Source organism: Scatophagus argus, chromosome 9 (genome assembly GCF_020382885.2).
Source record: "Scatophagus argus isolate fScaArg1 chromosome 9, fScaArg1.pri, whole genome shotgun sequence".
NCBI lineage: Eukaryota > Metazoa > Chordata > Actinopteri > Scatophagidae > Scatophagus > Scatophagus argus.
In genome coordinates this window covers 11,640,075-11,667,655 of record NC_058501.1, presented here as the reverse complement: position 1 = coordinate 11,667,655, position 27,581 = coordinate 11,640,075, and the positions used below count along the sequence as shown (strand labels likewise).

Sequence of the window (27,581 nt, the reverse complement as noted above, 5' to 3'; positions counted from 1 at the left end):
GGAATACCCAGCAGGATCTGTCACTGCTCAAGCATGCAGAGAGGGAGAGAGAGAGAGAGGGAGGGAGAGAGAGGGAAAGAGGGAGAGAGAGGGGGGGGGGAGAGAGAGGGAGAAACAGAAAACAGGAGTGGGTGAGGGAGGGAGAAAGAAGAGCAGAGGAGGAAACTGATATGACGGTGAGCTTGAGACACAAAGAGAAGTACACATAGAAATACAGAGACAAACGGAGACGTGTAGAAAAGAGAGGTGAGAGTTATCTTCAGTCTAACTCACATCTTGCTCAGAGCTAAGTTACACTTTAGAAGTGCATGAACACTTTTTGCTGTATCTCCCAAAACGATTAAATGCCTCCCATCAAAAATGTGAGAGAGCACTTACAGCTGTGCTCCTGTGCTGTAAAACAGCGTGGAAATAAAATGCATCAGTGTTTTTGGAACATTCTAGCTTACACTTACCCACAATGTATCTCAGAGTGAAATTCACCGTTAATTCATTTGCCCATTAATGATTATTGTAAGGCTAAATGTTAGTAGCATCTTGGTAAGAAGAAGAAGAAATTATGATGGACAAACAAAAGCGAGCTACCAGTAAAATAAATGTGTGTTGGAAGGACACGTTTGGGACAGGGAAAGAAAAGAGCAGACAATATTACAACACATGTCTGTCAAAGTAATGTGTTGGTTGGATCTGTTTTCCTGATGATCAATCCAGATACAAGCAAAAAATGTCAACACTGCAAACTTGTTTTAATTCTATTTTCAAGTTGTGTTTCTGAGATGTTTGCATTCAGCTGCTGGACTAGAGTACATTTTTGTAATGATTCTGTTGTGAAGATGATTTGTTAGGAAAGTGCAGTAAGTTTGCATGGACTGGGGCTTTAGGAAGACTGATAAGGTGGGATGAGTTAGACAGTGACAGCACAGTGAAGAAATACTGTGTACTGGATCTCTGAAACAGAAGTGCAGTTAATGAATGACTCAAGCATACCTCAACAATTAGACTCCTTTAAAATAAAATCAGGATTATTTTGCCTGCATCTGTGCAAGTTCTTGTACGTTATTATTGTGCAGAAAAGAAACTCAGGAATGTCCCTCTTTCAAAGCAAGAGCGAGTAAAGCCTGAGGCAACACCTGGAGTATTTTAGTTGCTAAAGTCTGAGATTAGAGCTAACCTTATTTCTGTTGTGATTGTTTTCTAAAAAAAAAAAAAACAACAAACAAACAAATGCACGTGACACTTAGCAAATTAATTATTGATCATTAAACTCTCTCAAAGCTGTCTTTGAGCTGTACTGAATTGTTTGTTTACATTTTAATCTTTCTTTTCCCTTACATAGCACTACGTCGGAGCTTGATGAAAGGTCATTTCTAGACTTAACAGGGGAATCTAACTTTGTTCAAATGTTAAAAGTGGAGTTTGTGGGTTATTAGTTATAAACAGCAGTTTTAGGGTTGATTGGTTGGTAGAGTGGTCAGGAAATGAGAAAACACACACATACAGGGAGAGAGGGAAAGAAAGTGCGTATGCTTGCTTACAGACTATAAAACAAACAACTGGCCATTCACATAGAAACACACACAGTTCAAGCATGCATAAGTGAGCATACACATTTTTAAGTGCAGGACAGAGACTGCTGAGTCAGCAGACACATCTTCATCTTCTTTGGCCCATATTATCTCACACAGCATGTTTAAAAACTGCCATAACAATTTGAGTGTGTGTTTGTCCGCTCGCCAACTTTCCATTTCCAACACTGCGTCAGAGATTTACTTTATTTTGTTTAGGTGTTACCAAGTGTGGTGTTACCAGGCGCCACCTCTGCTCTTTGTCTCCTTTTCCATTTCTCAATGTTTCTCACCTCTTCTTCCTTCATATTTCATTGTTCAGTTGATGATCCTTAAAATACTCTGGAATTTGCCATAAAGTGTTGTTTCAAAACTACAGTTTTCATTTTCATTAAGTCAGTCTGCATAGAGCAATAAATATGCCAAAAGCATCAAAATATTAAACAAAATCCAAGCTATCTTAAATACTTTTCCTGTCGATAGTTTGGTGATTTGGTACAACAGAGTTGTTATTCAATTTGGGAGATTACCGCAAGGTCACATGAGGAACACGATAAAGATAATACAGCACTGTCAGTGGTTTAGAAAATAAAAGTAATTTGTCTTCTGTCTGAAAAATAAGGAAAACAAATTCAGATAAAGACAAAAATAAAATCATCTGCTGTCAGAGACACAAACAAATGAGGTGTTTTATATTAAAGAAAGATGCTGCTGATGTGTAAGACAGACGTCGCGTTAGAAAAGACAAGACTGTGGATGTTTGAGAGACTAATTCATCTTGTGCTGGCAGTAGCATTAGCTGTGGATGGGTCCTGTAGTTTCCAGCCAGACATCTGACCTGCCAGCAGCAGTACACAGAGAAAAACAGTATGCCGCTGATATTTTTTTATGTTTTATTCATGTCTTGTGGTCAATGATTTTGTTTTTCTTTGTTGTCACAGCAGGCCTTTAAAAATGATCGCAAGTCTCATTTTTGATGCTTGTTTCCTGTCAGCTTGTGAATCATCATGTTTAAATTAGCTTTAATATCAGCTGCTCTAAGCGGTTAGCACTGTCCCCTCATAGCAAGAGGGTTCCAGGTTCGAATCCCGGTCTGGGCCCTTCTATGTGGAGTTTGCATGTTCTCCCTGTGCCTGCGTGGGTTTTCTCCGGGTACTCCGGCTTCCTCCCACAATACCAAAAACATGCACATTAGGTTAATTGGCTACTCTAAATTGCCCCTAGGTGTGAGTGTGTGAGTGTGTGGTTGTTTGTCTTTGTGTGTTGGCTCTGCGATTGAATGGCGACCAGTCCAGGGTGTACCCCGCCTCTCGCCCGTAGTCAGCTGGGATAGGCTCCAGCTCCCCCACGACCCTGACGGATAAGCGGTATAGAAAATGGATAGATGTATGAATATTTTCCTGTGATGTTTTCATATGAAACTTTTGCTGTGAAGGACATTTTAAGTAAAAATAATAAGCAGCATATTTTATGATGCCTGCTACTAATGGCCAGGTGTGTCATTTTTCAACAATAAACTCCCCCCAAGCTGAAAATAAGTCTGAGTCACTGCTGGAGTAAATATAGGAACCAGCTCAGTTTGAAGGAAAGTCTCTCACACACAACACACACACACAGAGTCATGTTTCCATCACTTTTGGGGACATTACATAGACTAACATTAATTTCCTGGAGGCTTAACCACCACCTAACCATAACATTAACCATTACTCACCTAATCCTAACTCTTACATTAACCAAACCCTGAGCTCAAGCTAACCTTAAAGCAAGTCTTCACCCTAATATTTAATGATTTACTTTGTGGGGACTTGCATTTTGTCCCCATGAATAAGACGGCTCCACACAATGTGTCTGTGTAAACCAATTTTTTTGTCCCCACAACTACAGGAACACACACACACACACACACAAACACAAACATATACAGTTACATACACCAGACATATTGCCCTGTGTTCATTCCCAAAAGCCCAATGGTAACCTTAATTGAAACCACTAAATGCAACAAAATACCAGGAAAATGCCTGCACCTCAGAGGATTTCATAATTTTTTATTTTCAAAAAGTATGACACACACACACACACACACACACACACACACACACACACGCACACACACGCTCAATGAGGTGTGCAGAATGCAGAACAGAAAGTCATTATAAAGCAGCCGTCCAGACGTCAGCAGAGGAATGGGTTCTGATGTTGGAATATGAACTTTGTCTAATTCTGGTCACTGCGTGTGTATGTACAGATGTGTGTGCTGCACACATGCATACTTGTCCTTATGACTTAGTGTATTTTTATTCAGGGTATGAATAACAACAATGCTGATATGTTGTTATTAATACTTTCTTTTTAGAGAAAACAAAGTGCAAATTGCTTCACACAGAGAAACGAATAAAAACAATCTAGTTTATTACAATCCTTCAGCAGGACGCAGCCCTCTTTGCTCATTAACCCTGCCACCAGTTGAATTTCACAGCTCATTGCACTGGCACTGGTTTCCTCTAAGGAGGCAGTCAGAGCTCAGAGGCAATCTGACTGGATGGGCCAATTTCTGTGCTTAGATACTTTTACCTTGTGTTTATTTATTTATTTGAAATGCACAGACACAAACAAAAGCTTCATTGTAACTGTAATTATTCAGTAAATAGGTGGCCCGTTCTTGCTGGTTCACATAAACACAAGAAGTGGTCGAACATTTTATATTCTGACTGATCACAGATACAAGACCTGAGAAAATGCTGCACTTAAAATAGTGCTACAACTATGATTTACTGACTCTATTGATTGTTTGTCTTTGGTAACATATTAAAGAGGAAAATAAAGATGGATTAACGATTGAGACAAAATACTTGCTAAAATAATGTTGACAACCCTTCTGTATCTTTCTAAACTGTTGCTGTTTCATCATAATCTTGAGATATAGGAGACACTCTCACATCTTATCTGCTCCACAGGTGTCAGATGTCACCGTAGTTTGGGAAATGCTCTCATTTGTCTCATGCTCCTTATCCTCTCTCCCACGTACAGCTCCATGTAACCATCAGCAAGACATCTGTGAAGGTGGTGTTGGATTGCTCTGTGGTTGGGGAGAAATCCATCAATGCTGCCGGGAACATTACCACCGATGGAGTGGAGCTCCTCGGGAGGATGGTTCGGTCCAGAGGCAGACGGGACAACTCTGCTGCAGTCAGTATGAATTCTTGTCTGCCTTACTGTTAAAGTGCACTCTGAATAGAGGATGATTGTATGTCTGTGCATATTTATTAAAATAAGTGCTTGTTTTTCCTCCTTTAGCAGACAAGGCTGTGTATTACACAGCTTAAAAAATGATAATAAAGAAAATTCTGCTATAATCATGTGATAATCATCTGGCTATTGTAATTGTCCCTTGTGCATTGATTGCAGTGATCAATCAGCAAGGTGTGTGAACCATTATGGAGTATAAAATGGCCACCATTAGTTACCAAAATTACTCCAGTGAGTCACTCAGTGGAAGTTCATTTTATTTATTGCAAATGGAAATGTACCAAGTGCTTCAGATATACTTTGTTAGCTGTGCTCCATCCATTAAGTAAAACAAGCACCCAAAAAAAAAAAAAAAAACATTTTGATGCACGCACGCACGCACACACACACACACCACTGAAGATGTGGTGTCCTTGGCTTCTGGGCATACTGAGTGCTGCTGTTAGTAAAGTATACTTCTTAGGTGCTCCAAAGAAAATGATCAGCTGGACAACATTGCGATAAAGCTGCAGTTTGTAACAATGGAGAATCCACCAAGAGCAAACTGAAAAATCCCAGCCCAACCCTTCACATTATACACTGACTGCCCTGTAGTTCTAGCTGGGATATTTATGCAAGTGGACAGTCTGATAAGTTCAACCAGCTCTCTTAGCTTTTAAAATGCGACAGTCATACAAGTCCAAGCTAATTAGCCATCACGAACATCCGAATGGCTTCCCAGCAGATACTGTTCACCGCTGCAGGAATGTGCTTTGAGCTAACATTATGGGGTTAGTCGCTGAATGAGAATCTCACTTGCTGCAGCAGTGGTTCGCTTGTTCTTTGGCTGAGGAGCTGTGCATTGTGAGGCTGACTGTATCCAACTATCTTGTGTCTCATTCATTTGTAAGAAAACACCTAACAATACCATAATGAACATGCAGTTTTGGGAAATGTTAGCTGTACTTTTCTCTGCCACTCACTTTTATGCAACTATTTTGCTAATAGCTGTAGCAATATATCCCCCTAGTCTTGCGTGGTGTGTCAGTAGATAGGCAGATGTTTAGAGATGTTTAGATGCAGATGATTATGCAGCTTTAAGAGGTTTTTATGAAGGAAAACAAGTAAAATGTGACATTTTCTCCATTTACTACCAGACTGTCCTTTACTGGCCTGTGGAGAGGATGGTGATTGATTCAAAAATATGTTGCTTTGTCATGTCTGGAAAGGCCTTTGCATAAAATAATCTGTTGTTAAACTATATTGATAGCTTTTCTTGGCTTCTAACATTAAGATCCATCAGTTCATTCTGTTTCAGTGCCTGCACTTTCAGTTGGCCAGAAGTGAAGTCTTGTCTCGAGTTCCACAACAAGCGACATTTATTACCTAGAGACACTTTAGTTGGGAGCGTTGTGCTCATTCATAATGACAGCTGAGCCTGTGGATTTTCAGAGTTTATTTAGAGGATTACCAAAGTGACAGTACATCAGCATGAATAAATTAAATCATATCATGACAGTCCTGACAAGGTTTCAGTGGATCTTGTGGATCTCAATATTAGCTGCAATTTGACTGAGACTCTGCAGCTCTTTCAAGCCTCCTGCGGTGCTCTAACAGAAGCACTGTAATTACTGGGATCAGAGCCCTTTACATGAGCTGCAGGGCAGCTCTTTAGTAATTAAAAAAACAAACAAAAAAAAACAACAACAACTACTTTTGACTGAAATTTACATTGTCAGATTTTTTTCCCATTAATTTGGACTAGAAATGACCCATTGTAGCACAATGCTGACATATCATAAACGTATGAACGTAACGTAACTGAAACAGTTGCAGATAGAAAATGAATTACCCAGTTTTCCACCACGAATCTCATCCAAGTGTGCACACGGGGTCTGTGTGTCTTTAACTTACAAGATAAAACATTCTCACACCCACCAAGTCACAGTAGGAGTTTTATCATAAATTTGTGTCTGCGTATCACAGAACTTTGTTGAAGATTAGGTAAATGAAACGTAGAAATGTGGAGACAAGAAAGCCTTCTAATGAAACAAACAGTATATGGTATGTTGGTGGGCCCACCCACTTGTGATGATAAACTTTAGAAATGAGCCAGACATAAACCCATGACCTAATTCATATCCTGGCCTATAGTTTAAGACTTGTGGAGCCTCGATATGTCTGCCAGACGTCATGAATCTCCCAGCACTTTTCAGCTGGTCATCAGAGCCTGAGCAGCCAAACTGTCTCTGTTCTTCTTCTTCTTCTGTTTCTTATCAACACAGAAACAGCACAAAACCACACCATTACAAAACACCACGATTAATATATTGCATTTGTGATGTTGCCTCAGTTTTACTTCTGCATTTTGCAAATCTGGTAAATGACAATATTGTAATTGCGGTATAAATGGGATTTGTTTGTGGGTTGTATTTTTTTTTTTTTCTAAGTGTACTCACACATGTGTGTGTTTACAGTTCCAGCTCCAGATGTTTGACATCATCTGCAGCACATCCTGGGCCAGCAGAGATAAGTGTTGTGAGCTGCCAGCATTGGTAAGAACCCAACGTATGCATACACTCAGTCACACAGACACATGCTCATACACTTTGATACATCATTTTCCAATTCTTCTCTCCTGTGCTCTCCCAGTAGCAGTTTAGAGCTCGGACTATTACAATCATAGATATTTAGAGTGATAATTATGGTTACAATCAAACTGAGTTAAATCCAAAATGATAAAACCAGAATTAAACCTAAATTACTCAGGATCTCTATGAATGGCTATTAGAAGCGACAAAGAAATGCCACTGCTAGTTGTGTCTGTGGTTGAGCAGGTAATTTCTTTTTTGTGATAGAAATGTACCTAATGAGCACTTTGAGTATGACAAATTTAGTTTCAGCCTGCCTTTATGAGAGCACCAATTATTATTACCACCCCAGGCTTTAAACTCACGCATAAAACGAACATATACTCTGAGATACCTGTTCATTTTCTTGACAGAAATGTTTTGATTCGATACATGCTAGGGGACAACCTGATAGAGTAAACAAAACACCTGTTCTGATATAGTAGATTATCAGTTGTCAAGAGGGCCAAGCAAACGCTGACAGTTTTGCACCACAAGTTTAATACCTGAAGCAGCTTAGCCAGATGGGGAACACCTGATCCACAGACAACTTGGCGAGCTATGAGCATGTTTTACTGTCATTATCTCGCTTGCTGCCAGGCTCCTGGCGTATGTAGTTGAACTTTTAAATGATGCTGCTCATGTCTCACCTGAATGCAGACCAAGTGCACTTTACACTCTATGCATTTGTGTGTCTTTTCAGAGAGTCGAGGAGCAGTGCCCCCCCCTGCCTCATGCCTGTACCTGCTCCCAGGACAGCAAAGGACCTCCAGGACCTTCCGGACCCCCTGTAAGAACTCACTAATTCTTTCCTTAAATTACTTATCCAGACTCTCAGTCCATCAGGAGGCTCATCCTTTACAGTCTATTTCTGCCTGTCTTTCCACAGAGCTCTGTGGGATTCTTCATAGATGCCCCCCCACCCCCCTTCCCCTCTGTCTCATTTATATACTGTTTCACAGTTATTTATTTTTCTTACTGTATCTCAGTTATTCAGTCATTCAGTTTGACTCTCTGGACCCTCATTAAAAAGTTTGTATTTATTCCCCAAAAAAGTTTTTGGAGTCTCAATAGTGGACACTGCTGGCTTACTTCAAAGTCAAACAGCCACTGTGACAGCTGAGTACAAAAAAGTTAATCTCCTGTTGTGGAATTTAGAATTGGACGTTAAGGAAAGAAATCAACGTACTACAGCTCAGTACTCTACTTGTTAAATTCTTTCCTCAAGGGACAAATTGAGCTAAGCTGGTCTGCAAACAGAAAGCCAATTTATTCACACACATAAATACAATCTAAAGATGCTTTTTGTAAGTCGAAAGACATAAAAGTGCATTTATCTGTCAATAAACAATTTATTTATTATTCATAATCAGTCTTTTGATCAGGTTCTGTCAAATAGCGGTTTCATATTTTTGATGTTTCTTTAATGAAACCTGTGAAATGCAGCATTGCAAACATTGCTGTTTCCATTGGGGTGGCAGTATGTTAGCAAGAGGAGCTTGTGTATTCTTCTCACGCTGTAGCAGGTAAAACCAGATAGAGGCTGAGAGATGAGAGCAATAAATGAGCTCATTTACAGCCTGAGACTTTTGTCTGTATTCCCTCCTCTTTTTTTCTTTTTTCTTTCTATCTCTGTCTCCCTCTCTGCGTTTTGCATTCCTTTCTCGGCTTCCCTCCCCATCTCTATATCTCTTTCGTTTTCTCTCATTTTCTCCCCCCTTGTCTCCACTCGCTGGTACTGAGGGTATGACTGGGGTGTGGATCAACGCCAGTATAGTTTGCAAAAATAATTATATGGCAATTATGTTTATCACAGCCAATTACAATCCCTTCCAGTTTTCCTCCCTGTCCTATGAGCCACATCCGCTTACTCATCTATGAGGTTATGTCCACAGGCCTCAGCCCTCCTCTCCTCCTTGTCTCTTTGGTTCCTTGTCTCTTTGGTTTTGTCTTTCTCTAATGTTTCAAGCTAATCCATGGAAATGTGCAATTAAAATTTCACTTATTTCTAATGCAAGAAAAGTTGCTCTTGGATTTCAAATAAATATAGTTGAGCTAAAGTTGAAGATGTATTTTCTCTCCTCTCCCTGTACATTTGCTTCTGTCACCTTTATCTCTATTCTCTTTTTCTCTCTTTCACTCTCTGTCTCTGAGCCAGAGATCAATTGCAGCACTGTATAGCTTTCAGCCTTTCATTGTCTTTCTGTTTCTGTCTTTCTGTTTTCTCTTTTACCTTCACGTCACCCACATGCCCGAGGCTCTTCTTCTCTTGCGCTTTTTTTTTTTATTATTATCGTTTAATACTTCAACTGTGCCTGCATCTGTCTCTCTGTCTCTGTCTCTTTCTCTCTCTAGTTCTGAATGGATTTCTTAAATCACATTTTAACTGCACCTCATGGGCCTAGATAAATGGTTTAATGGCGAAATCATAGCCACTTTTGCGTTCAAAACTACACGCTGCACGCTGTTGGTGGGGTTTCAAGGAAGGGAAAAAAAGCAGTGCCACTCACCTTGTTAACACAATAAATGTACCGTATCCCCTATGGAAGACAAGCATCCCACAGACAGGGAAACTTTCAAAAATCCTAGCAGACTGTGATAACACAGAGTTTCACTACAAACAATGGATGTTTACAGAATGTGTTTTTGTGCTGCTGTGGCATGTGAAGAAAGCTAAATGAATACCTGGATCTGTGAGGATACCTGGTGCAATGTCAACACACAGAAAACAGTCAGGAAATGACAAGGAGAAGGCAAATGAGCAAAGCATTTTGTTTTTGAACAAAAGGATTAAGAAACTAAAGTGGTTGCCATCTGATCGTGGAGACTATGAGAGTTCAAAACTTTCCTATTTGAAGAGCCGTTCTTGTTTATAAAGTCATGGTATTAAACATAATACATGTACTTTTGTCTATGAAATATCTACACAGACAAGACAGTGTTTTGGCAATCTGAATTACCTCTGCTCCACACTTGCTATCATCATCCAGAACACTGCTGTGTTTTTCTTCCTGAGAGTCTTTTTCCTGTCTCACACAGCAGCAGGCCTCCTCAGTTTTATAAATCTTTGAGTCATGATTGAAATGATATTGATTGCCCCAACTGAATTGCAGTCTGTGCTGCCTGATTTGGCATCAGTCAGCAATCAATCTGACATTAAGGAAAACATGCGCTGCCAGCCATCTCCGTTTGTTAAAATTGAATTGTGCCCATGCTGTTTGAGATCCAAGTGTTGTTTAAAAATGTAAATTTGCCTTCAGCATTAAATTGCTCAGTTGATAATAGCGGTGGTGTACTTTTTTCCAACCACCATTAAAGGCCCATGAAAAATCCGAACACGATTATTTGTATTGTTGCTGTTGGAAGCTAATTTCAGTTTCTCTGCAGGTTTGCCCGACCTGAAACAAGTGTTGGGCTCACATTGTTAAAAAAAAATCCATTAAAAACAACTTGCAGAGACAAATTGCAGAATTGACGAACATGATCATCATTTTGACTAACACTGTTTTCTTTTCGTAAGATGGATTTACAATAACACAATAGTTGCAGTTGAATTGAAAGTATTGCCTTCCTTGGCAAAAGTTTGGCTCTTCTGCCAAAAAGAGAATTCAAATGACAGGATCGGCCTTGTGTATGTCAGCCTTACTTCAGTTCTCAGGTACGATGTGTATTTAAGAGAGTTACTGGTTGCTGTAGTCTTTCCTCATCTCCATACTGGCTGTTCATTAAACCTTTCCCAGCATCACTTCACTGCTGATGGACACTGATGGGGGGTAAAATCCACAGTCCCCTTCTTTGCAAAAATGTATTTCAGTTCAGCTAAAACTCATATGAGGCTTTTTAGTGATGTCTTCATCCTTGCTGTCACCAGGAGGTTTATTGTTGGCAACAAACCTTCGTCCATCTAACACAATGTATTCGTCCACAGCCAGAAAATTCTGTGAAAGGAGATTCAAAGCAGGGATTTTGCAGGATATCCACTTGATTTGCCTGACTTTGCCTTGGTTGAACTTCATAATGCATATTTGCACAGAATGAGGACTGCAGATTTTGCCTTATTTTTTACAGTAGAACATATCACTTCGTGGCCAGGTAGAATTGCAGTGACTATTAACTATTTCACCATACATATCAGCAAGTTTTATGTTGAGACAGACTTGAAAAATCACAACCTTTAACATTATGCAGTGGTGACAGTGGAAGTGGAAACAGGCTTCATAAACATTATATTTATCTGCTTATAAATTCATGTTAGTAATAAATATCGATACAGGTTCTGTTTAAAGACATTAAATCTGTCAGTGTAGCAGATTCTCTCCCTGTAGTGGTGCTTGTTGGCAGACTTCAAGTCAACAGATCCTATTCATTTTCTTTGGAGAGAAGGAGATCCAGCAGGGTGCTGCATGATGGCTACAGCACGGCAAATTGACTGACTAATCGCTGTATCTTAATTTACATAACCATGACTGGACTTCCACTTTATGCAAATAGTCCATTCAGCATGAAGTACCAGGCTTGTGAAAATCTGATCAAAATGTTAAACCTAGATTTTGTTACTAAGATGTTTTCAGAAATGTATTTTAGCATACTGTTCAAATATAGGTTTGTGACCTGGCAACCTGGTTTGAACCAGGTGAGTCAAAACTTGCAGTTACGTCAGCCATCACCCGGAGCTCCTATGGGCCCAGTGTGTCCACATATGCCTTCACCGTGTTCTGTGCGTCTGCACCGCAAGGTGTTTAAATTAGTTTTATAAAACAATGGACTCTATTGCTCCGGAGTTGTGACACGAATCAACAAACTTCACACTGTTCAGAGTTTTAATTGGGAATAATATTACACATATCTAATGATATGTCTAATAAGATGTAGAAACTGGTAGAAATGAGCATATGATGATTCCATTAGGACTTTCATTAGAGGACCATCCCACCTGTCCCGTCTGGCTGGATACTGTAGGAACTGCCTAGTCCCCCACCACCACCTTGTTCCCAGGGGAGGCCTATTTAAGCAAACAGAGGAAGAGGATGTATCCCAAATGGGCCAATGATTAGCAGATGTGTTTGGTTTATCCCTGGATAAACCTCTGGGCTAGAGGGATCAGCCTGAGGTTTACAGCTTCAGACTCCTGCTTGCAGATGCAGTGTAATAAAGTGCTGTGCTCAGAGGGGCAGTTTACACTACAGATGATCATTGGCCTCTGTCCATCAAATTCATAATCCATTCATATCAAAGACCTGTGCGTTTTCACTTTTATTACATTTTTGAAAATGAACTCCAATTTCTTTGCTTGAAGGAGAGTCTGTTGGATAAATATTTTGGCAGAGGTGTGTTTCTTAGGCATTACTTTGTTTTTAAGAGTGCAATTTGCACACGCTTATTATGTGCAGTTTTTACAGCTTGAGTTTAATTTGTGTTTCAGGGCGGCCCAGGCATAAGGGGAGCCAGAGGAGACAGAGGAGAACCAGGAGTGACGGTTTGTAAAATGCATTTAATTTCAGAGACCATTTATTCTTCATCAAAACCTTCAGCACATCATAAGTCTCAAATAGTATCTATCTTGCATCTTTTTATGTGGTTGAGCCATTTGTTTCCAACTGGGGGCGAAGAAGGACCCCAATAGTTAACAGGAATGAGATGGTCAGACTGGACAGGAAATGGCCTGTGCATGCTGATAAACACAAACTCTGGCAACTAGCATCATTTCCATTATTTTATGTATGAACAAACTGACCTTTTAACTTACAAAAATCAATTTGTCTTGGTTGAGAGCTCAATCTCATCTCTTCTCTCAAAGTAGCTACACACTGGAGACCCTTGTGGTTTCACATTCAGTCAGATTGAACTCTGCGTGAGGCAAAAAAGGCAGGGTCAGTTTTCAACTGGAATCAAATACACTGCCATGTTTCTCCATGGGGAACCCACAAGACTTGGCACTTGGCACCCTTACATCTTACTCATATTTGGAAATTGTCTTGAGACTTATTGTGGTCTTGAGCAATATAAATGAACTGAATATTCTGCTCCCATCCCGATTCGAGGATAAAAAAAGTATATAGTTAGGTGTGCAAAGTAATATCCCCAATTCACAAACATAAAGCCCATTTAAGAGTAACCCATTCTGTCTGTCAGACTGGATATGAAGCAACCTTGGGCTGAAGTGGTCATTTTTGGAAAAGCCTGTATCAGACTTGGCATCAGTCTGAAGAGAAGTTCTTTTTGTCGCTGTTACTATCTTGTCTTGAATAGACCCAGTTCCAACAAATCCTGCCTTGGATTATTAATGAATGACTTATTATAGAGTTTGCATCTGCTATAGTTTTGCTATGGCAGTCTGTTCCAAATTGTTCCAAACCATCCAGCTGTGGCAGTCAGTACAAGGCTTGACACTGTTGGAACTTTCTCAATCCCAATACCCAGTTCCCAGGATTGTAATTTAATCTTTGTTGTAGGAAAATGTGTTTCGAAGCTTTTATTTTTTGAGAGAAGCAGCAGGGGTCCTGCCACTTCAGCTCAGACACACGGTGCTGTCAATCAATAAAATAAGGTAGATTATTTCAACCATATGTCCCATGTTTGACTTTGTTGAATGACAATGTATGGAGTGCAGCACATGGAGCAGCCCACCCAGAGCTTAAAACTCGCTAGACATTTTTGTCTTTGTTTCATTCCCAGGAATGAAACAAAGACAGGATCAAACTCATGTGAGGCTTTTTCAGTACAGGCCCCTGTGTTATATTTGATGGATGTAATTGTGTTAGTTTTGGAGTGAGATGTGGTTTTCAGTCATGCTGGCACGCACATACTGTACAGTATACACTCATATATTAATACGTGCCTGCCAGATCACACTTCAGCAGGATTTGTACCTCTGCAGCTGCGGCCAAGTTGATCCGAAGAGGTGGAATATTCTGCTGGACGAGACCAGATTCTCCATGTTTTCGTCCTTATTCATTCTCACTTATCAGTTTAGATGCATTGCTTGTTACAGTGTAAGAACTGATAAAAAGAAAAATAAATTGTTAGAGTAAAAGTAGTTCAAATTCCACTCCTCTCTAAATTCATTTTCAAGTATTCAAGTAGTTTTGGACCTTAGTGATATTTATCATTTGGTTAAAAATAAAAATCCTCTGTTTATTTTTCCCCCCCACTCCATTCAAGTATAGCTGATCCAAAGTTTCTTTCAACTGTTTGCATGGATAGGAAAGACATGAAACAAATAGTGTGGTTGAACAGTTAAACAATAAATACAGCTAGAGTTAAGATTACTTTGGCTACTGCTGCCGCTGAGCCAACAAACTACAAATGCTGTGAATCAGTGGCTGTTTGCAGGAATTCGTCTTTTCCTGACACTGACTGCAGGAAACCTGGCTACAGCTCGCACTCTTGGATCAAATAACTGACACAACTTCCACACTATCACAACCTCATTATGGATGGAAGGACAAGAGTCTTAATCAATTTCCTGTTGTATATGTCATTATGGAAACAGCAACCTCAGCAGATATAAGTGTAACATTGACACAATTAAAATTAAACATTCTTTATATTTTTGTTAGAGCTTTATTAAGAGCTAAAACCAAATAGCCAATGTTTAGACTTACATTTTTTAAGCTTTCTGCTTACAAAGATCTTATTTAGATGTAATTTGCAGTGCTACTTTGATTCCACTTTGCTGTTACTGAAGAGTAGAGTGATTAAGAAGAACATGCTGATGAGACTTCCAGCAAGTCTAAGGAATGCTCCACTTAAATGCTTCTTTGTGTTGAGAAAACCTTCTCCCATTGAGGTCCAGTCAGTAACTCATGATCACCTGATCTTCATTGGGAGTTTGCTCAGTTTGAGCATTTAAAGGATTTCTTGTCTATGGTGCTTTAGAAGTTCAAAAACTGGTTTAGAAAAGAAGTTCAAAAGATCTGTGAGACACTGAAATCCATTATGTTGTTTTCACAGGGACCTCAAGGGCCAGTGGGAGAGATTGGCCCTCCTGGACCCTCGGGACCACCTGGTCCTCAGGGACCCAGTGGTCTCTCTATTCAGGGGCCTCCGGTAAGACTTTGCTTGTGCGTGTGTGTGTGTGTGTGTGTGTGTGCATGCTGAAAGGCAGCATATTGTCATATTTTCAAGAAGACAACACCACATCTTAGAAATTCACATAATTACTTTATAATTTCAACATTAAAAAGCTATAAGCATAATCTAGCTGTTTAACTGCTTTTTCTCACTCCCTCTCAAAACAAATAAGTGTAACTCTAAAGTTAAAGTGGAATGTGTTTGCGAGAAATGTCCAGAAAGAAAGAAAGCATGTTTAGAAATTAAAGCGGTACAAGTACAAGAACCACTATGTTAAATTATAATGAAAACACAGTCACAAAACGTGTTTCACTACCACCTGTCTCCAGTAAGGCCACAAAATATGTGCAACCAGAAACACACTTAGTATTGAGCTGTCAACCACCTACAGCTGTAAAGTGACAAATGTTGACGTATGCTTCAAACCAACTTCCAGACACTTAAAGGATCTTGTCCAAAGCACGCTGAAGCTGTTCTGGGATCTTCTGGGGTGGCCCAGCATCTTGTTAAGATAACTGATGTTGGTTTTTCCAGCTCTTTGGTGGCTGTCGGTATGACCACTGGTCCAGCTGGGGTGTAATGGCTTTGTTTGTTTTACAGGGTCCTGCCGGAGAGAAAGGAGAGAGAGGAGAGATTGGTCCAGCTGGACAAATGGTAAGACAACATTTCCCCAAAAATCTGACATAACAGTTAGACACAGAGGTGGAGTGTGTGTTGGGCAACAACTTCACAGAATGGCAACTGTTTTGAAATGTGCCTGACATGCAGTTATTTCTCCCTAGCTAATTTGGTTGTAACAAACCCAGCTTTGTGTGTGTGTGTGTGAGAGACTAAACTTACAAATTGTTCTCCTCTGTGTGTATGCGTGGAGAATACAAATGATTCGTACATCCATTATCAGTGAGGTGCCACAGGCGCTGCAGGCCCACCCAAATGAGACTTGTTGCCCTTCAGAAGCATATTTCTGTAACTTCATTTATCATTATCATATCATTCTCTCCTCTAAGGCCTTACAGTATGTTCCACAAACCATAATTTTGCTAAATAGGTACTGTGGAAAATACTTCTTAATCTTTGAAGCAAACATGGAGCCTAATATATAGAAATGTTAAAAAAAACAAACAAACTCTGAAAGACTCCAGGAGATGGAGGAAATGAGGGGGTTATGGAGATAAAGGGGTGTGTGTGTGTCTGTGTCTGTGTGTGTGTGTTGTTGCTCACACATACACGTACATGTAGACACAGACACAGAGCTGTCTAATGGAATCATTGAGATGTGAATAATCATTACCAGCGTCTTCATTATTGGGCAGTGAACCAATCAGAGGTAATACTGAATGAATTTAATGGTGTTCTACTGGGAGCCTTAGACAAGGACAGAGTCAATGTGCTGGTAACTCTGTACCAGGAGAAACCTTTAGTTATCAAGGAAGATTCTGCCATTGCCCACACATGTGCTTTTTTAAAGGAATTCTGTAGGATTATTTTTTTCTATATACACATCTATAAAAATATCTTTCTTTACACATTGCGCTGCTTCCAAAACACAATTGTTGTTGTTACAAACAGTAGCTTTGGCCTGCCTCAGACTCGCACAATCTCACATCTGTTCGTTATTCTGCGCAATTACACATCTGCTCAGGTTGAAGTTGTTAAAGTTGAACGTAGCTGGGAATTATGTACTCAATGAATTACAGTTTTTTTGTATTTTTTGTTTTTATGTAAGAGTGTCAGTCAAGGCACCCACCCACACACACACACACACACACACACACACACACTCAATCCTGAGAATAGATTTAATCAGGGTAGTTAAGTGAAAACACCTGTGACGGCGTACCGTCGGGGTGTGTACAGTCTTTTAATCAAATTTTGGGGCTTGAATCTGTTCTTCTTTATTCCCACTAAATTGGTTAGTTAACTATTAAAGACATCATTGCAGTAACATAATAAAATGATGTAAAAAAACAAAAAAACTAAACACTTTACTCTGAATTGTTCATGTGGATTATAGTGATAGATTATGGCCTGTACTAAAAGGGAACATGTCTGTGAAGACTGAAATGCAGTATATCTCATGAGGCAATCTAAATTTAACAACATTAGTACTTCAAATAAGCCTTGGCTTACTGTTTTGAAGACTGTTCCCTGCCAGATAATTTTCTTAATTCATCTCACTCAATTTTATTGTCTTGGCCCATTACCTCATTATCACCACATTTGGTCATCAAAATGTCCTTTAGCACTTAAATCAAGTGTGCAAAAACAGATATTGCGCACATGCTTAGGCGTGTAGCTTTTTATTGTAATTTGATGTAGATGTCACAAGATATTTATTTTGCTGAATTTTCTGTCACTGATTTCTTCATATTGTTTTTGGAGAACATGGGAGCCAACGTCCCTAAAAGCTGGTTCAGCTCCATCCTTCTACATCAAGTGGCGTAGTCTCTATGCTGAGGTGGATTTTTTTTTTTCCAAACCTGGCATGAGAATGAGCCCTTTTACGCACGTCGTATCTATCAAGATGCATCAGGCAGTGTTGTCCATCGCTGTGTCGTCTGAGAGCCAGGACAAATTAAATAATCTTACCTCCAGTTCAACTTTGGCCTGCAATGGATTTTTACACATCCATACAGAAAAATATTATAATTTAATTAATATGTGGTCAGAGATCCTAAACTCACAGTTTAGAAGGCCCTGATTTTTTTTTTGTACGAACTTTTCATTACGTGTTTTTTGACTTTCTAAGCCCTGATGACACCTGTTACAAGTACTTTCACTGCATGCCAGGATGGGCTCCGACAACAGCGATCTGTAGGCCTGTGGGGATAAGAAATTTCAGAGGACGAGTGGATAAACTCATTTCAAATTCATTACAGCCAGATTTGGCTGCAGTCACGCTCTCCATGTGAAGCTGACAGTGCAGAAGTTTTGATTTTGAGAGACAGCTCCCATAGACAGTATAAATTAAAAGCTATTATTTTTTTTCCACATCGGAGCACAAGGTGTTAGAGCCAGTGCTTCCATCTGCACATCACAGATCATATTGATGACTGGTACATCCGTCTGCCTGCAGAGCACACTGTACTGTGATGGGATGGCCACCTTCTGATGTTTACTTTTATTAGCTCCCCACAATCATTGTTCAGTATGGTGCTGCAGGGTAATTTTTTCATATTTAAATTAATGAATAAAAATAGTGAATTTAGTGACTGGGACCCAGTGGCTAATTAAGTACTTAAAATACTTAAAATAAATTGAAAGTCTTTTGTGTTAACATGGTGTTAATTACAAGACTAAATTCTACAATAGTGACCACGTTATGTACCATACTGGACAGGTGTTTATTACTGTGCAGAAAATAAAATGTTTCTAGCAGAGGGAGAGAAAATTTGTTGTTATGCCGATGCTGATAATTATGTCTGTGATGATTTCTTTCTGGATTCTTATCCATTTGTACTTTCTGTAGTCAGGCTCATGAAATGATTCGTATCATTTTCTTTTGTTGAGAGTTTTGTGAGTTGACAAGACGAGAATTCGGTCGGTGATTGGAAGTAATGCTCAGAGTGTTTCTGAACCATGCCTGTTTAACTTTCAGCACTGCTTTTATCAGAAAGGAACGACCGGTCCCTGAACCATTTCACAGAGAGCTGCAACACTCCCTGATGCAGCACTATCTGGCTCCCTCCCTGCCTGCATAGTCCTATTAATAAATGCTGGCAGTGCTGCCCTGTGCCGCACTATGTTACCGGGTAATAATCTGTTTTGTCAGAGAGAGGAATATGAATGGGGGTGTGTGTGTGTGTGTGTGTGTGGCTCAGTGGGGGGATATGGTAGCTTCCAGGGCCCTGTTGTAATATACAAGGGGCCATAGAGAATATCACTTCTCTACAACATCAATTATTCTCTCTTTCTCTTTCTCTCTCTCTCTCTCTCTCTCTCTCCCTCTCCCTCTCTCTTTCTGTCTCGGTCTCTCACTGCAGTAAATACAGGGTAACCTTGTCATCACCACTTCCGTTTCAATTTGACAATGAAGAATGCAATTGTAATGAATAGCAAAGAGTGTGTGTTTGTCCACCTTTCTCATCTCTCTCAATTAATTCTGTTTATCAGTGTGTGTGTGTGTGTGTCATCAAGTTATATGTTTTTTTGTTTGGTCTGAGAGGAATATGGTGTGTCTGTGTGTGTGTGTGTGTGTAGATGCATGTGGCAGTAATTTAAACTTGATCTCCTTCTAGATCTTCTGCAGATGTTTGTATTTGCCCCTCTTAGCCTCCCATCTTACTCTTAACTAATCTGTTGAACACTACTAAAGTCACAACTGTGTGTGTGTGTGTGTGTGAGAGAGAGAGAGAGAGAGAGAGAGAGAGAGAGAGAGAGAGCAATCCGAAGGCTAGTTGAATCAAGATCACCCTGTGCACTTGCATTCTGATCATCCACCTTTGACTTTTTTGCTCGTATTATTGTCAAGTCCTGCTTGAAAGGCTCAGATAGGTGTGTGTACTGCGGAGGTGTGTGTACTGTGGAGGTGTGTGTATGTGTGTGTTAATGTATTAAGGCACAGCCTACAGCTGCCTACAATACAAAAATTGGGAACACTTAACTTAAACCTGTTCTTTTAACATTTGTAAGCAGTATATAAACACACTAAAATAATGTTCATAACACACTATAATGTAGCTGTACGCAGACACAAGAACATTTTATCTTACTAGTTATTAATATAATAAATATATTTATTTATTCAGCTGCAGTTTCAATTTAAAGCTTGGAGCATTTGCATCTGGTATATAAACAGTTATTGACAACATAGCATAGTTGTAATAATTAATAATTATACATAATTACACACATGAAGGGGTCTTCCAATCACTTCCAATTATTTTATTGGACATTTATTAACTTTTACTAATAAATAGTTCATATTTCATATGAACTTGTCTTTATCTGTTTTTGCTGTAGGTGTTATAGTAATTATAATTGCTGACAAAAACATTTAGTGAACACATTTAGTAATTGTTTGTACACTGCTTATAAGCCCTAAATAGAGGGTGTTAACACTAAAGGATTATTTAAAAACCCTCTTATTCTTGTTCTCTGGTCATTTTAGCATGGAACTGATTCCTCGTAAAAAACAAAAATAACCGACATTCAGCTGCTCTGCACCAGATTATTCCCCTGCTCTGTGTGTGTTGCAGATACATGTGTGAAAGCGGCAGGAGAGATGTTATTGCCAATGTCTTGGGAAAATGCACATAAAGCCAACATCTAAACAATGGCACATCATTAATCATACGGGGCCTGTCCCCTGCGACCCCGTCCTGTAATTTGTCGAATCTTTAACAGTGTTAACTGTCCTGTTTTACGAGCTCTCCATTAATTCTAAAGTGCAGAGATAAATCACCTCAACACTTAATCCATGACTATATTTTGGAATCGGCTGTGTTCGTTGACCTGCAGAGAGGAGGATGAAGGGGAAATGGGGCAGGAGATGGAGCACAGCAGGGCGCCCTGCTGGTATAGAGACTGTCCTGTACCTTGTGTGAAAGTAACATGAATTTCACTTCAGCTGCCATCACAAAAGGTCCACATTATCAGTGTAAATGTTACTTTCGTTCATTTTATATTGAGGTTAAATATGCAGTGGCATGCTGTTCTGTCTGTGAACCACAGTCTGTGTTGTGAAAGTAGTTAAACCTGCTTGTTTGTGTTTTGTTTAGGGTGTTCCAGGAAGTCCAGGCTCCCCTGGTAGAGACGGCCCTCCAGGAGCGAGGGTAAGATAATACACTGACGTTACCTCTGTTGGTTACTGTTATACAGTATTCTGTGGTTCTCAGGGGTATATACAGTAAAGAATACTGTGATTTTTACAATACATGTATCTACTCTACTACGTAAAACTGACCTTCATAATAAACTGACTATTCAAAAGTCTAAAAGATATACACAATAGATCTTCAAGCCTTCATATTTGTTGTATTTATCCAGCTGCTTTTGCCTGGGTTTATGCCTTCCTTCATTGTAGAAGACTGTACAGAGTGCCCAGCTTTTGGGCACAAGACTCACAATAGCTGAGATCCCATTCATGAAGGCTCTGTGATACCAGCTGGCTGTTGATGCTGACAGAGGCCTTACAATACCCAACTGGCCTGTAAATACCAAAACAGTAACACAGCCAGAGCGTAATGTGTCGGCAAACAGAAAAAGGAGGCTTTATCCAAATACGTAATATGATAATAGGGGAGTTTTGTCCTGGTCTGGCTCCTGGCAAGGTGAAAGACTCAGCACATAATCCATCTGCTGTCTGTTAGCTGGCTGACAGGAGGCCAGGAGCTCATCCCTTCAGTGTTAGTTTTCAGATGAAGACGTGTGTAGTTTTCAGGCTTGTCATGTGGTTTCCTTCAGGACACCTGAATGTTGGCCGGAGTTTCTTCTCGCAATGCCACATGGATTTGGAGTTCATGAACCTTAAGCAGGAAAAGAAACTCTGTTTTGGTTTAATGAAAGGTGCCAGAAACAACCATAACATTGTAAAATTACATCTGTGCTAAGTTCAGTTTGCCTTCAAGCAGCGTCTTTGTTTTCAACCAATTTCTTTATTGTTTTAATGCAGCACTGTGATAAAGACTTCTGTTCTGTCTTTTACAAACTAATGTATTGGTGTCTGTCTCCATTTGCCTGAAGGATATCACTAAACAAGTCGCCCATCACTATCTTGGATTGTAAAATGTTGTCATTGTAGTGCCCATCTTCCACTATTTACAAATTCCTGTACAGCAGTTTACTGAATCCATCCCTTGTCAGATTTTAAAACTGTAACACACCCAGGCTCACAGAATACAGTGCGTGTTTACTATTGCAATTATCGAGTGTAATCATGTAAAATTACTAATCAGGGAGCAAATTCAGCTGCAATAAATTGTGTCCCCCTTTGTAGCACAGATTATGACAGGCCTCCAAAGACCGTGTTTCATCAGAATGCTACAGATCTTGTTGCGAGTTTGCTGTAGAGACTACTAGACAGAAAACTCCACAATGGGCTTGTCTGTAGAATCACAAAGAGCGAATTATGATTTAGTTTCCACACACAACAGGAAACTTCTCAACTTAGTGCTTTCATTCTGCAGCATCACGCTCTGCGACGTGCTTAGGCTGAACTACTTCTGAATGTTTTTTTAGGGAAGAGAAAGCAGTGAATACTGATAAGAAGCAATTCACAAGAGGCTACCAATGCAGCAGCGATTTCTGCTATCACTATTCATTTTACGGTGATGTAAAGAGTCGAATGTAGCCAATTCAAGGGTAATAATGAGCAGGAAGCAGCCTTTAACTTGTCTCTATGATCCAGTGTGTCCAAAGTAGATCAGGGAAAACAGACAGTAAATCTTAGCAACATCACACATCACATGAACTTTTTGTGAGGTGAATAAAAGCCAAAAAAGTCTGGCTGAGACTGTACTGCAGCAGCCACACCAGTTGGATCAGTTGAAACGATAGCAACTGTCTCCTGGGTACTTTATTTGTTCATATCACAGTGAAATGGATCAAGGAGAGCTATAAATCTTTATTTTGTCATTGCACTACACAACTTTTTTTTTTCAACTCAGGGCTAAAGTAGATCCAGCTTCTTTCCCCAGGATACAGGCTCATGAAAAATGCTGGCACTCCTGTCGCCCAAAAACACATGCCCATCATTCTGGCTCACAGTTTTCTTATTTAAGCTATATGACTTTCAAATTATCCAACATTTATGGGGTACAGTTCTCATCAAAATTTAATAATAAACAACAGGTCAGACAGTGGCTCACACATTATAGCAGCTGTGATAGATGTTCATGAACTCCTGTGAGAGGAGGCAGAAGGCAGAATTTTGTACATGAACCTCAAATATAAAAAGTTAGATAATGGATTATAGTACAGCCAGTAATAGTGTTTATAGCATGACACCAGGTTGACTCTTGTCCCAACATCTCATGTAATGATTGTTTGCTTCACAGTGGGAAATTTTGTAACCTTTTCTGTCTTTAGATGGTGATTCTTCTTGTTCCAGATGTGCTTCTGCTCAATTTGAAAGGATTTCAAAGTAAAAAGTGTGTGTGACACTGTGAGACTCGAATTAAGGTCTCCTCCAGAGTACCATTAGTGGGTTTGCCAGAGCGCATGTTTACTGTGTGACACCAGAGTGACTCTCGCAGAGGAGCTTTCTGATGTCACATATTGGCTCAGCTTTTTAGAGAAGCAGAAGAACAACGCTTGGATTTGGTATATGTATTTGGAAAGTAAAAATCCCCATAAGGATTTAACTAAGCTTGATGCTTTAGCTGTTGTGAGAAGCATTTGGGATGTAACTCCGTCGGGGAATTTCCTGCTCGAACATGTGGTGTCCTTCTTTGTCTTACCAAATAGGATTTGAAAATCCATCCAAGCAAAGCATGTCCAGAATACATCCTAAGAAATCAGAGAAAATAAACAAATCAAGTTTTCCAACATGTTTTCTCGCAAATATCTAGCACACTGGATTCTTACCTGTGTTCTCGGTATTTACGCAATTTTAGTGTTTTCAGTCCATGCCTTATACCCTTACATGTTAAACTAAGAAGCATATAAGGAGAGTGTCCATGTTAAAAGGGCATCAGGCTCAATGTGTGACCACAACATAACTTCAGACATCCAAACTAAAATGAAATGAAGGGCTGAACCTCAGGCTGAGCTGTTTTCAGGAGTTCAGCTTCCAAAATATTTATTTGTATGAGCCATGGATACTGAGCTACAACAAAGCCATCGTCATGTTATTATATATCATGACATTATATGCCATACATACATACAACAGAAACCTACAGAACTGTCATGCAGCAGGTATGAATATGTTTTCCACAAACCACAGCATTATGGAGAAGACATCAAACGAGATGGTTTTGAACACCTCAACTAAAATACAGACTGTGAGAAACCCAACAGTGAGGCAGAGTGCACCTGTGTTTTGTACAGTCTGTTTAATGTAAAACCAAACATTAAACACGGGTCTAATGGGTAGACAGTGTGCAGAGGTTGAACAGCTATCAGCAGGCACAGCAGATGCAACAGCTACTGAGTTTGGTTTCCGTCAGTGGCATGTCTGCTAATTGTACTAGAAAATAACAGTGTTAATGTTGGTTTAGTCTGGAGACGTGCAGGAAATTCCTCAGGCCATTTAAAAAGAACTTTTGCAAAACAAAGTTCAATCTGCAGTTATTAGTGCCCCTAGTATTCACTGTACTGAGTGGTGCATTTATTTGTGTCTTCCAGGGTTTGCCAGGTAATATTGGAACACAAGGACGACAAGGACCTCCAGGACCCATGGTAGGTCTTTTATTCTCACTGTTCTCAGAGCCATCAGTGCCCACTTCCTATCACATAACTTCTCTGCCTCTGCCTCTTTCTGTTATTGCCTGTCTTTCTCTCAGGGAGCACCAGGAGCACCAGGAGCTCCAGGATCGGCTGGGTCAGCAGGTTCCCAAGGAGAGCAAGGACTTCCTGTGAGTTAAAACATTTCAGTTTGTTAAGACTGATGTGACACATGATTCTGAACCAGTTCAGATACAAAAACTCTCCTTTGAAATACATGCAACATAGTACTTACTGTGTGAGCTGGGAAAATAGTTTTTTGTGACAAATTAACATAGTTATTGTGGTAGTGTGGCCTGACATGATCCTCACTGACTTTCATATAAACCCAAACTAGGTTTAGGAGTTCTGAATGCATGTTTGGTTTGCCTGTTCCCAAGAGGACTATGAATGTCTCAAACAATATCCCTCCACACAACAGGGTTTGACATAATTTATCCAAAAAATAATGAGACAAGGAGGACGTGACCTCTCTGCTAGTTCTCCTTCTTCTCTGAATTCTCTTTAGATGTTTTTCTCCCATCATGCCTCCATAATATGCATAGCATGGAGATACAGATTTGTTTGGATATAAATAAAATTACAGTTTGGTTCCAACGCTGACAGGAGCTAATGCTCGCTGGAAACTGCCTGTTAGTACTGGACACAGTCCTTATAATAACAAATGTACCATTTAATTATAAGCTGGTTTTGCTCATGATGGTAACCTTTTTAGAATATTCAAAAGACAAACCCTGGTATGCTTATCTCATCAGGTGACTTTTTAAAAGAATAATATCATAATAATAAATATGACAGTGAGATAGATTATATTAAGCCCTGCAAAAGAAGAAGAAAGATGTGCAAGTGACACAACACAAGCATAGAAAAGGATGCGGAGGAGAAGATGTTGGGTTCCAAAGCTTGTGTAATGCTAACAGGAACAGATGATACTGTGATGTTGGTGACAGCTAATCTAGTCTCGGGTCAGCTCTGCAGGCCAGCAGCAAAGTTTGGCTCGGAGAGGGAGAGCTATAAATCACTTACAGACACTGCCCCCCCCCCCCCCCTCTCTCTCTCTCACACACATTCACACACACTCACACATACACAAAAACAGTGAGAGATCACATCTGCCTCATCTCGCTCACACAGAAGACACAGACAACTCATATGCATGCGTGCACATGAGAAAAACAAGAAAATCAGATCTCGCTTTCCTGAGCCATAATCTCTTAAACATCTTAAACTTTTAGTCTCAAACTTCAGCTCAATATTAAATTGCTGATTCAGTTCCTGTTCTGCCCCGTGCAGCCCTTTGCTGGGTTTCTGCAGAAGGAGAATATTTTTCCTCTTAAACCAATGGTTTTTATCTGAAATAGCAGCCATTTAAATCTGCAGGGAACTTAAGCACTTTGCCACCACTGACCTTAAGACGTGGAAGTCCGACCCAACAGTCTCATTTAGATGGATACAAAAGTGCCAATCATCTGTCACACTGTATTGAAAAATTTATTGAAGGTCTGTGGATTTCTACCATCGAAGAGTGTAAAGGGCAGCAGGATTGTATACACAATAACATTAGCTTATGTCCAGACAAAACTGTTGGAATGATGTGATTCATCTGGATATGTTATGCTCTATCTGTCAAGATGAAGATATAACAAACTTCATAATACAGAACAGAACAAAATGTAGTTTACTGTCAGGTCTTTACAAAGTACACATCTGTATGACAATCTGTGGTCAACCAGTCCAAACTGTCAGTTTTGCAGATGAAGAAAGTGACAGATGTCCCTTGTCGATAGCAGCAAAATCCACCCTGTCATTTTGACTGGTGATAAACTTTTGGTTTACTGTTTCATTGACTGTTTCACATAGCTCTGTGTTTGGCAAGTAGCACCTGAGGATGTCCTTAGTGTGTGTCATTGAGTCCAAGTGTCTGTGTCTGACCTGGACCTGATTGGTGGTTTCCAGTGGCTCAACTACATGAGGGTTTTTTAATTTATCTTGCTTGACTTGGTAGCAAGCCGCTTTAGGTTTGCCAGTTACAAAAGAAAAAAAGCAACAATCTGCTTGGGACTGTTTTGTCAGTCCAAACTGAAGTGCTGTGCGAGAGGAAATAAACGTACTTCCCTCTGTGGATGAACTGTAAAACATTTTGAGTGAAAAAACATCAACCCTGTACTTTGGACAGACTCCGCGTTCACAGGGAAATATGTGGTGATGGCTTTGGCAAATTAATAAAAGAAATCAGGTTTTAATGAGACTTAACACCTGTCATTTTTAAACTCAGATACTTGTTTTGGCTCCCACACAGTTTGAATTGGTCTTCTCATACCATCCTGATAAGACAGTAGACATTTACCTGCCCAGGAAGACACAGGAGACCCAGACACACACACAGAGGAGGTCCAGAAGAAGACTTTTATTGTGGAGATCTGCACTCCGATTCAGTGACTGTGTCAAATGTTGGCACAGGCTTTCTATCATCTGCAATATAATATGCATGTGATATGCCAGGCCTGCACACACATTCCCCATCCTTCCTTGTCCACCAACCCCTGTAAACACACATCCAGCCAGTCAATCTGTGGTCAAGGACGTGCTTCGCCCAAGATAAACATGTCTTTATTCAAAAGCTCTAACAGCATCAGACTGATATTTATCGTATCAGCTCATGATTCTGTGGCCAGGAAATATTTGTCTTTTATTT

At 39.9% G+C, this 27,581-nt stretch overlaps 1 protein-coding gene across 5 annotated transcripts in view; it reads left to right on the top strand.

The window, feature by feature from the left end:
- The window catches only part of LOC124064424 (collagen alpha-1(XIV) chain-like), a 123,699-nt gene that overhangs the window by 86,542 nt on the left and 9,576 nt on the right, over positions 1–27,581 (top strand). For all 5 annotated transcript variants that reach the window (XM_046398874.1, XM_046398870.1, XM_046398873.1 and 2 more), the window contains 9 exons: positions 4,599–4,757; positions 7,274–7,351; positions 8,130–8,216; positions 12,849–12,902; positions 15,380–15,475; positions 16,100–16,153; positions 21,220–21,273; positions 24,788–24,841; positions 24,946–25,017. In XM_046398874.1, the coding sequence (XP_046254830.1) occupies positions 4,599–4,757; positions 7,274–7,351; positions 8,130–8,216; positions 12,849–12,902; positions 15,380–15,475; positions 16,100–16,153; positions 21,220–21,273; positions 24,788–24,841; positions 24,946–25,017 (708 nt within the window). The remainder of the gene's footprint in view (positions 1–4,598; positions 4,758–7,273; positions 7,352–8,129; positions 8,217–12,848; positions 12,903–15,379; positions 15,476–16,099; positions 16,154–21,219; positions 21,274–24,787; positions 24,842–24,945; positions 25,018–27,581) is intronic.